The sequence below is a fragment of the Hemiscyllium ocellatum genome, chromosome 5, assembly GCF_020745735.1.
Source record: "Hemiscyllium ocellatum isolate sHemOce1 chromosome 5, sHemOce1.pat.X.cur, whole genome shotgun sequence".
Taxonomy (NCBI): Eukaryota; Metazoa; Chordata; class Chondrichthyes; order Orectolobiformes; family Hemiscylliidae; genus Hemiscyllium; species Hemiscyllium ocellatum.
Genome location: NC_083405.1, coordinates 123981534 through 123993227, shown reverse-complemented (window position 1 = coordinate 123993227; position 11694 = coordinate 123981534). Strand labels below are relative to the sequence as shown.

General features: G+C 42.1%; 1 protein-coding gene across 5 annotated transcripts in view; it reads right to left on the bottom strand.

Moving 5' to 3' along the window:
* Positions 1–658: 658 nt before the first annotated feature.
* The window catches only part of prkag2a (protein kinase, AMP-activated, gamma 2 non-catalytic subunit a), a 441401-nt gene continuing 430365 nt past the window's right edge, over positions 659–11694 (bottom strand). For 3 of the 5 annotated variants that reach the window (XM_060825154.1, XM_060825157.1, XM_060825159.1), the window contains 2 exons: positions 8538–8631; positions 661–2257 (listed from right to left, as the gene is read on the bottom strand). In XM_060825154.1, coding sequence (XP_060681137.1) covers positions 2226–2257; positions 8538–8631 — 126 coding nt within the window. In that variant the 3' untranslated portion in view covers positions 661–2225. Of the gene's footprint in view, positions 2258–8471; positions 8632–11694 lie in introns of all 5 variants that reach the window. The other 2 variants (XM_060825155.1, XM_060825156.1) reach the window with 2 other exon arrangements.

Here is an 11694-nt window from a genome sequence, read left to right as displayed (position 1 = left end):
CCTTACTGCAACAACTTGGCTTGTATTTCAAAAGTAGCAACAGTACCAGCATAACCCATTTCTAACTGGCTGGGTAGTGGGGGGGGGGGGGGCAGATGGACTATGTGCAATTCATGTGGCAAAACACTCAGGTTACCACACCCTGTCTTCTGTTTCTCTCCAGTTAGATAACCATCTTCTAATTATACTTTAAGAGGAACACCTTCAGAATTTTAATAAGGTTTTCATTCTAGAATGGCGAGCAATGCAGTGAAGTCTGCATTCACTGACTGGTTGCTCTGAAAAGGATCATGTTAAATCGCCTAAACGAACTGCAGTGTTTTTTTGCTGGTGGCATTCCCATGTCACGGCTTAGAATCTCTGAGTTGTGAACCAGCAGCAATGAGGAATAGCGATGCATGTTCTAATCAAGGTATGTATTACTAGGAGTGAGACTTGACAGAATATATTCCCACAATGTTTGGTTCCCTTGATAGTCAAAGGCATGGAGCTACTGCGTGAACCTTGGTGTTGCTCCCCAGTACTGCCTCCTGTTTACATCGTACTTGCTGCAGTGATGAGGCACCAGTGATGGTGGCTATGGCCACCTCAAAAAAAATGCAAAAGCCATTTAGTTGCACCTGGCAATAAATCTTGTTTATTCAACATTAAAGATGTACAATACTGTATACATATGATAATGCACTGAAGAAATGCAGGACAGCATTCGAACTATGATACAAGATGTTTTAATACGCTACATTTAGACTCAGTTCACATCAATTTTAGATTGAATAATTTTAATGGCACTTAAAATCCAATATTGTGATGTAAACTTCATCGACCCAGATCAAAAGGCTGGAACATTAAACTAGGACTGGTATGAGCAAACTTCTAAAAGGTCCTCTGCCCAAGCATTTGTAGATGAAAGTTGCTTACAGGAGAACATCCTTACACTTTTCAAGTTTTGGTGAAGTATTCAAAGATACTGCACACTCCTGGCATAAATACACCCGTTCACGTTTTAATTACACAATCCTTACAGAGTGGAAATACAGAATTCACTGACATTACTGAATCACCACCAATGATTAATTTTTTTTTGTCACCCTTTTGGAGCTGGGGAAAGAGGAAAGAGAGTGTAAGTTTCAAAGGCAACCAAGTAATTAAATGCAGCAACCTCAATCTAAAGCCTCACCTCCCCCATCAAGATCAGATTTGCAGGAGAACCCTTCCACTGGAAAAACAGCTATTGTGAGGTAATGATCCACACAGCACTTTGAAGTTGTGCGTCAGTTTTACCCCTACAGGGGATTCTTCAAAACTACAAGGCTGGACTGAGGCCAATGCAAATCTCAACTTGCATCACGTTTGTGTGAATTCACTACACAATTAATGAATGTCCATTTTTAAAGTGCATTATTACTTTAATGAGGTTTTGCCATAAAACCAAGTGTTTCTTCTCATGCCCCAATAAATCTCCAGAACAGCCAAGTATCATTCCCTTTCTTTTCCCCACCTTTCAAACGAAAAAGTCTACAATATATAGTGTCAGTTTCATGCCTTTGTGCATTTACAAGGACAAAAACAATCCCCCATCCTTGCAGCCATATGAAAACAATATAATTTACAAAAAAATTACAAGTGCAATCGTACAAACATAATTTTACATTTGCATACACCAAAAAATATACCTTTCTCTGGCACGTTTTCCCTCAACTTCCTATTTACAGTACAGTACAGTTAGCAGTTTTCTTACTGTGTTGAACTGGAGAATTAGATGTGTGTGTCAGCAGGTCCAAACTGATGTTGAAGTTTAGAAACGTTCATGACAATTCACACAGTAACTTTGCTGGTTACCAACCCTACTCTTGGAAAAGCCACCAACAAACTGCTTGAAATAAATAGCCACATGAATCATTCTGGCTTTAACGCATAGTTTAAAAATATCTTTTAGGTACAGTTGCTAATATTTTTGCAAAATAAATTCTGTCAAAGTCTTAATTGCAACATTACAGCTGTATCTGCATAGCTACTCAGTGAGCAAGATCACCAATTTAGGTCAGATATTGTCACCAGTACTGATCAGATCCAGCTACAGTGTTTGATTAAACTGTTTCAGCTTCCTGATTTCAAAATCATGTGCCTTCTCTCCTCTGTAGTAGCCAGCATTCAATCTGGTCCTGAACAGAATAAGAAGCTTCAAAGAGTTCTTGTCAAGCACTTTCAATGCCCATTGTAATCAGTCATTCTGTAATGCTGTCTTTTCTTAAAGAACCTGTAAATTATAAAACATAAGCTTGTCATAAGCTTTTATGAAAAAGAAAAATGTCTCAGCGAGTTTTGAGAAGATTTGTAGTTCAAAGTGAGGTTTTGGATGTAGGTTTGCTCGCTAAGCCGGAAGGTTCATTTCCAGACGTTCTGTTACCCTACGAGGTAACATCTTCAGTGGGCTCAGACAAAGCAATGCTGAACATTCGTGCTTTCTATTTATATGTTTGGGTTTCTTTGGGTTGGTGATGTCATTTCCTGTGGCAAAGTCACTTCCGGTTCTTCTTCTCAGGGGGTGGTAGATGGGGTCCAACTTGGTGTTCACCACAGGAAATGACATCACCAAACCCAAACACATAAATAGAAAGTAGAAAGTTTCAGCATTGCGTCGCCCGGAGACCCACTGAAGATATTACCTAGTAGGGTGACGAAACTTCTGGAAATGAACCTTCCTGCTCAGCGAGCAAACCGACATCCAGAAAAATGTCTCATTAAAAAGAAAGTAAATGCTGTGCACTGTCAATGTGCTGAGGCACAGTGCATATGTTCCTGGATCCAATAAAAGCACCTGGAAAAACAGGAGGCCAGTTACCAACTTGGAACACTACTCCCCTCTCCTCCTTTAGAATCCTCTTTAATATCCATCTTGATCAAACTTTTGGTAATTTCTACTAATGCCCTCTTCTGCAGCTTATCCTCAATGCGAGACCCTGGAGACATACTTTAAAAACACAATAATAATAATAAAAAAATGAAAGCTTTGTTGTTGCTAGTAACGTACAATTAAACCTCTACGCTAAATAATAATAACCTACCCATGGTCATGAGATGAGAAAAGTAAATCTGAATCCAATGCCTCCAATTTATCCGAGCTAATAGAATTACAAATTTTCGACTTACTGGATACTGAAGATTGCCCATAGCCTTTTTTATATAAGATCAGTGAATCATCTGGTGCTGGTGGGTGTGTACAAAGTGTAATTTGGCCAGAAACAGTTGCTGCGTGGTTTGTAGATGACAAATGCCATCATCCTGACAACAACCATCTGATTGGCTATTGGGTAGCTGAACAGCTCATGTGTGTGTGAATGATAATGGGACTGCTGCAAGGGCAGATGGTGCACTTCTCTCGCTTTCTCTCTAGTAAAATATCTACAGCCTAATGGAAGCCAGTTTATTTTCCCTCACCAGTTGCTGTAAGGTTAGGCCTTTAACCAGTAACAAAGAGACTTTGCAGTCTGAGTAATAATCCTGTGCTTCATGTGAAGAAGAGGAGGAGAAACTGAAGAACAGAATCCAGGCAGTTAAAGGATCATCCTAACACATCCTGTTGACTGGCGCTATTAAACGTCTTACCCAGTATTTTCTCCCACCACCAAAAACACTAATGTTATTTTGTGTGTGTGTGTTTAGGGGAGTTTTAGAAAGGAGTTAGAGTTTTAACCAGTAGAGTTATATGTCAACAGTGCATGACTGTTTATCTGCAGTTAGAATCTATTTATTATTTTATGTATTAATAAATAACAGCTCTTGTTAAATACATAGCCCTGGTCCATGTTTTCTGTTGGTTTGATGCTATTTGACAATGAACTTTGATAACATTTTTAACTTTTGAGATGATTCTGGGGACAGTGCTCTGTCCATTAGCTGTAACAATGCTTCTTATGCAATTCTACTAACTAGCTAACAGTAATCTGAGAAATCAAAGATTAAGGCACAACTTCCATCTGAATGATGAATCTCAAAATATGAAGATAGAAATGTCCAGATAATAAATGCAGAGACCTCCCTGTCCTCACCTACCACCCCAACAGTCTCTGCATCTAATGCATCTTCCTTCTGCCAATTCCAACTAGACCCCACCAACAAAACATATTCCCCTCCCTAACCCCCTCAGCTTTCCAGAAGAACTGTCCCTTTGACAGTCCTTGGTTTGTGCCACCCTCCCCACCAAATCCCCCCCAAGTACCTTCCCCTGCAACTGGAAAAGATGCAAAAACTGCGACCACCTCTACCCCCCCCCCCCCCCCCCCCCCACAACCAAGGCCCCAAACAGTCCCTCCAGGTTAGACAGAGCTTCACCTGCTTTTCGCAGCAGAGAGCGGCGGGAGCTGGGCGGAAGTGAAAGCAGAGCGCAAAGCCGGTCGGGAAGGTAAGTGATTGTTATTTGAGTGGGTGTGTTCTAGACCCCAGGTCCTAGAGAGTAGGGCCTCCTCTAACCTAAATTAAAAGTCCATGGACTTGCCCCAAAAAGAGGGTCCAAGGAAGTTCCTGTGAATTGAAGAGTGAGGCTTTAGCTCAGGAGTCTTTGACAAGGAGGTTGAGTGAAGTGGTTACACCATAGTTGAAGAGGGTGAAGACATGACTGCCAAGCTGGTTCAGTGTGTTACATGCTTGATGTGGGAGGTCAACAACTCTGGTGTGTCTGGCTCGTATAAGTGTGGAAAGTGTCTGCACGTACAGCTACTGACAGAGCATATTGCAGCACTGACGAAAGAACTCGAGGACTTTAGGCTCATCCGAGAGAACGAGATCTTTCTGGACAAGACCTTCAGCGAGGTTATTACATCGGCCATACCAGAAGAAAGCAGAAGAGAGCAGACGATGAGGAAGGTAGAGAGGAGACAGGTGCAAGAGACGCCGGGGGAAGTACCTGTCAGGAACAAGTTGAATATTTTGGAAACAGTAGAGGCAGATGACACTGCCAGTCACGAGGCGGTCAGGTCTGTCAATCAAAAGATGGGGTGGAGACAGAGAGGAAGAGTTGGCCATCACACAGAGCTGTGGTAATAGGGGACTCCATAGTGAGAGGGACTGACCGGGGTTTTTGTAGCAGCAGACGGGACTTAAGGATGGTGCGTTGCCTTCCTGGTGCCAGGGTTAAAGACATCAAAGACAGAGTGCAGGAAATCCTCAAGGACGAAGGTGAAGAGCCAGAGGTGGTGGTACATGTCGGCACAAATGACGTCGGGAAGAAGAGGAGGAACAAACTACAATGGGACTTCGGAGAACTAGGAAGAAGGCTGAAAAGCAGGACGTCCAAGGTGGTTATCTCCGGTTTGCTTCCAGTTCCTCGGGCTGGTGAGGCCAGAAACAGGGAGATAATGGACTTTAACGTGTGGCTGGGGAACTGGTGCAGGAAGCGAGGATTTAAATTCTTGGATCACTGAGGTATGTTTTGTGGTAAGCATAAATTCTACAAGAGAGACTGTCTGCATCTTAATAGGTTAGGGACCAGCATTCTGGCAGGCAGGTTTGCTACTGCAATACAGCTACGTTTAAACTAAGTAGCGGGGGGAGGGGGGACAAACTGGATGTTTAAGAAGGAAATTGAAGGGAAAGTTAGAACAAGGGAAGTCAAGAAAGACAACTGTATCAATGAGGCAGAAAGCTCAGAAAGGGATCATGCTGTAGGGTGGAGTGAAAAAGGATTTGATGGGAAGAGTGAGGGCGGTGACAAATATACTATACATGAATGCACGAAGCATTAGAAATAAGATGGATGAGCTTGAGGCTCTTTTGGAAATTGGCAGATACGATATTGTGGGGATAACTGAGACGTAGCTTCAAGTGGACAGGGCCTGGGAAATGAATATTCAAGGCTACACGTGCTATCGTAAGGACAGATTGATGAGCAGAGGTGGTGGGGTGGCCATGTTGGTAAGGGATGATATTCAGTCCCTTGCGTGGGGGGACCGAGAATCAGGGGATGTAGAGTCAGTAGGGATAGAGCTGAGAAATTCTAAGGGTAAAAAGACTCTCTTGGGTAGCATACAGCACAGAGAACTCAACATTGAGTTCTTCAATTTCAAATAACCTCCCTTCCCATTCCCCAACTCCCTTCCCAGCCCCTCCCCCTCCCTTCCACTCCTCCCAGCCACCAACCAGATTCATTCTTCCCATTGACCAACCAGGTCGTACACTCTACCTGTCTTCACCTATCCCCACCTCACCACCCTGCCCCCGCCACCCACCCCCAGTCCTGAAGAATGGTTACATCCAGAATATTGACTTCTTCACCTCCTGATGCTGTCTGGCTTGCTGTGTTTTTCCAGCCTCCTGCCTGTCTGCTTTGGAATCAAGCTTCTGCAGTTTTTTTTCCTCACCTTTAAGTGGCATTTATTGAAACACATTCTATCTTTCAAATTTTGAGATCGACAAGAATACAAATCTACTGTCCTGTCAGCTCACTGGTCTTGACCATATGTGTACAGACACCAGTGTTCAAACACTAACTAACAGTGCAAACCAGTCTATGGGATGTGAATGGGTTCCTTTCTGGAGTCTGTTTGCAAGTTGATTTGTCTGCAGGATAATATAAAGGAGCTGTTCATAAATGCAGGAAATGTTCTTGTTAGGTTTTTAAAATTATACTTCTGTATGGAATAGCGTTTGTAAGCATTAGCATTCGTAAGTCAGATGTTCATAAATTGGGAACCCACACCCCCATAAATTGGGTTTTCCACACTGCACAGTCACAGACTGCTGAACTGAAGCTAGACTCTCAACAAATGGCTCAAGGGTTATACTTCTATTTGATTAATGACAAAATGCTTGTACTGATAATACAACAGAGGGCAGTCTTACTCACTGGTATCAGAAAGAGCAAAAGAAAATGTCACAGTCTTGAGTTCCTTCTCTCTGATTTTCATTGAAAGCAAACTAAAATCATTGAGGGATTCACAAAGGGGAGGCAAGGCTGCAATCTAAACACAAATAAGGAATTTGGTAGCAAACAGCTTTTACTGGTCATGCTTTTCGTCAGCATTAATTGTAGTATTAAATCGGAATTGCCCCTCTATTTAGACACATGCAGTGTATTTGTGCTTCCATCCTGATTCCATGCAAGCGATTATCTCATCACATTTAGTGCCAGTGAAATGTGTTTGTGAGACAAAGTACTTTCAAATTAGTAAGGAAATTCATGGCCATAGCAATGATATACTCGTCAGACTCAAAATATGTGGATGGTAAGTGTGCCCAAATCAGCAGCTTCTTTATGTTTTTATTGAATATCAACACAGAATTGGAATTTGCTTCACACTAGTCACTTTTTAGCTCCTGCAAACTGCAGCATGTCTCCAGAGTTCCACTGTGCCTTCTGAACCCTGAGTTTACTATATCTCACACATCCCGGACTGGGATCATGTCTTTTTATCACCATAACACACCAGCTTTGTGCCAAATATCCCAAAATTGAAATCCTATTTGATAATTTGTTTCTGACAGTCTGTTTGCTTCATCCATTCCAGAATGTCAGGATGATCTTTTTACTTATACCCACGCCTGCCTGTCCCCATCAAACTCCATCAGCCTCCTGAACTCTAGTAAAACAAGTGCCTTGTTCAGGATTTTTGAGAAGATTTGTAGCTCAGGTTGATGATAAGTATGTAAGGTAGCTCGCTGAGCTTGAAGATTTGTTTTCAGACGTTTTGTCCCCATGAATAGGTAACAACAGTGAGAGTTACCGGTGAAGTGCTGGTGGTATGCCCAGCCTCTCTATTTATAGGTGTTGGTTTCTTAAGGTGGGTGATGTCATTTCCGGTTCTTTTTTTTTTAATCCAAGGGAAGGGAGTTAGGATCTAAACCAATAAGTTTCTGGTCTTCAACTTCAAGTTCTGATGGGATCATCATTTCCAGACTCCACTCACATTTCTGTTCTGACCTCTGCCAAAGGTCCATTTCTCACGACCTTATTCCCATCTGCTGGAGCTCCCTCTTTCACTAACTTCATCCTATTACCAACCCCCTGCCTTTAAGAATGTCTGACTGTGCTTTTACCCGTTCCTGATCCTTTGGCTCTGGCAAACAGCGCCCAAATACTCTGTAACTACCTGCCTTAAGTAAATACTTGAGTGAATGATACAAAAATGCACGTTTTTTTGAATCACTAACATGATAATAAATACAGTAGAATTCCATGCTGTCTGTGATCAGAGACCACATACCCAAATACAACTTTGGAACTCATTGCCTGGGGGGCATTGCCCATTCTGAAGCACAGCAAGCACCATTACTGAACACACTTGTTTCAGTTACCCATTCAAAATTCTCAGTATACTGTTGGCAAAATAAAATTGTACAGCCTCAAAAGCACCTGCATATTCAGCCATACTGACCATGCCAAAAGCTGTTTAGGCAAATCAGCAGATAGCAAAGGGGATTCCAGCAGCCAATGCTCTTCAGCAAGCTGAGCGGGTACATGCCCTGGTGTACCCTACCTGAGTGCCTAGAGGAAGGGGTCAGAGGTCAGAGTCCAGGAGATTAGGAATATTGTGCATCTATACCTGCTGGGGTGAGAACAAGAGCCTGCAGAATGTCGGACAATGACACGATTCCCACAATACTTTCCTTTTCATCAACTACTACGAGCCGATGAACCTAAAAGACAAAAGAAAATCACAAGTTAAAACCCAAATCCAAGCAACTGCAACAATGAAGCAACAGGCAAGGCTTCCCATGGCAACAACAAACACTGGGTCTTCAGGAGAAGCTCAAATTCAAATTAAAAATCAAGTCAAAAAGTCTTAAAACATTTCATCTTTTCCATGAAATGATCAAAATAATTCTTATTCTAATTCACCAAGTCAAGAACAGGAGAACCAGAAGAATTTAATGGACTCAAAATGTTTAGAGTTGAGGACATTTAAAAGAAATAAACTCAACATCTAGCAACTCTCACAAATACCCGACTATTACTGACAAATCTCAACTGTTAACAACTAATTTCTTCCTACGTGCACAAAGCCCTTATTTGGCGATGAAACACACTGCAGATAGTTATCTGGTTCATACAGAAAACAAGTCAGACATCTGTACAGCTGTCAAATTTAACATCACCCGGTCTGGGACTTCAAACCTACAGCCACTGCAGTGAGATAGAAGGGAAATAGTATCTTAATTGGCATGTTAACAAAGTTATTCACCACTCAGGTGTAAAGCACAAGAAAAATATTCACTTTGCAAAAATTTGCGTGGCAACGTCTAAGATTTTGAAATATCTTGTTAGCAACTAAAATCACAATCAGATCAAAGAGGAACAAAAAAAAATGAAGCTGATATGAGGAAATGCACAACCAAAATGTTTACCATGAACTCCAAAGACCTGGAAAGACTTGGACACGTTTTTGACCTTGGTTATACCACTATGTCCTAGAGTTCTTGTCTCCATGTTATAAACAGGATATGGAAGCATTGCAGCAGATACTAAAACATTTTCTAGAACGGAGAAGTTAAGTCTATAATGAAAAACCGTGGATATACTGGGGCTCGTTTGTGAAACAAAGGCTATAGGGTGACCTTAACAGAGTTCCCTGTGATTGAGAAAGAGTTTGATCGCGTGGAAATTGAAAGAGATTTCCATGTACACAGGCAACCAAAACTAGGTGATAAAACCAAAACTCGGGGTCAGGCATCACTCAGAAATCTAATGGGAAACAAAGGAGAAACTGCTTCATCCAGAATAATAAAAATATAGAACTGGCTACCACAAAAACAAATTAAATTTATATACAATGCCTCTAACATAAAATGCCTTGGGACATCTTACACCAGGAATATAAATTATGAAACCGAATCACGAAGAAACATTAGGTCAGATGACCAAAAGCTTGGTCAATATGATAAGTTTTAAAGATTATCGCAAAAGGTGGTAGAGAGGTAGGAAGTTTAAGGAGGCAATTCCAGAGCTTAGGGCCTAGGCAACTGAAGGCCTAGCTATTAGATGAACAGCAATTAAAATCAGACATGATCAAGAGGCTGGAATTAGAGGGGCACAGATATCTTAGAACTGGATGAGATTGTAGAGATATGAAGGGGACACAATAGTTGATGCAATTGGCATCAGGATTATTGAGGTGGCGACACAGGGGGAAGGTCACTGGACTAGTAACCCAGAATCCCATATGCAGGCTCATAGCTCATTGAAAGTGGAGTCGCAGGTAGATAGGATAGTGAAGGCGGCGTTTGGTACGCTTTCCTTTATTGGTCGGAGTATTGAGTACAGGAGTTGGGAGGTCAAGTTGCGGCTGTACAAGACATTGGTTAGGCCACTGTTGGAACATTGCATGCAATTCTGGTCTCCTTTCTATCGGAAAGATATTATGAAACTTGAAAGAGTTCAGAAAAGATTTACAAGAATGTTGCCAAGGTTGGAGGATCTGAGCTATAGGGAAAGGCTGAACAGGCTGGGGCTGTTTTCCCTGGCGCATCGGAGGCTGAGGGGTGACCTTATAGAGGTTTACAAAGTTATGAGGGGTATGGATAGGATAAAGAGGCAAAGTCTTTTCCCTGGGGTCGGGGAGTCCAGAACTAGATGGCATAGGTTTAGGGTGAGAGGGGAAAGATATAAAAGATACCTAAGGGGCAACGTTTTCACACAGAGGGTGGTACGTGTATGGAATGAGCTGCCAAAGGATGTGGTGGAGACTGGTACAATTGCAACATTTAAGAGGCATTTGGATGGGTATATGAATAAGAAGGGTTTGGAGGGATATGGGCCGGGTGCTGGCAGGTGGGACTAGATTGGGTTGGGATATCTGGTCGGCATGGATGGGTTGGACTGAAGGGTCTGTTTCCATGCTGTACATCTCTAGGACTCTAGTGTTCTGCAGAATCAAATCCTGCCAGGGCAGATGGTGAAATCTGTATTTAATAAAATCTGGAATTAAAATGCTAGCCATTGGTGACCATGTAATCATTACTGATTGACATAAAAACCTTTCTGGTTCACTAGTGATCCTTTGGGAAGGAAATCTGCCAAACTATCCAATTTGGCCTTTGTGCGACTCCAGACAAAGCAGTGTCAAGTGTCTTCTGAAATGGCCTAGCAAGGTACTCAATTCTAACAAACTGCTACAAAGTCTAAACAAAGGAATGAAACTGAATGGACCACCATGGACCATCAAAGCAAGCATGAGAAATGACAACAGCAACACTGCCTAAGTAACCTTACTCCTTCCCAATACCATGGTTTGTGGCAAAATTGGGAGGACTGTCATACAGACTCCTGAAGCGACAACCTGACAGTCATATTTACGGAATCATACTTTACAACGTCCCAGATACTACCATCATCGTCCTTGGGTATGTCACTCCAGCAGCACATGACAATACAGTGCTGTACAGTCAGTAAGGAGTTGTCCTGAGTATCAACTCTATAAATCTCTGGAAACCATGAAATTCCATGACATCAAGAAACCTCCTACTCAGCTGATGAATCAGTACTCCTTTATGTTGAACACTACTTGGAGCAAACACAGTGTGGCAAAGGAGCAGAATGTACTCAAGGTGAGAGACATAAATGCCCATCATTAAGAGTGGCTCAGAATTGACCAAGTCCTAACAGACAGTCTTTTGAGGACTCTGTGGCAGGGAGGGAAGGAGGAAACAATCTGACTGCTGAAAATCCAGTGACAGTAATGGTAGAAGTGACGGACATACCTA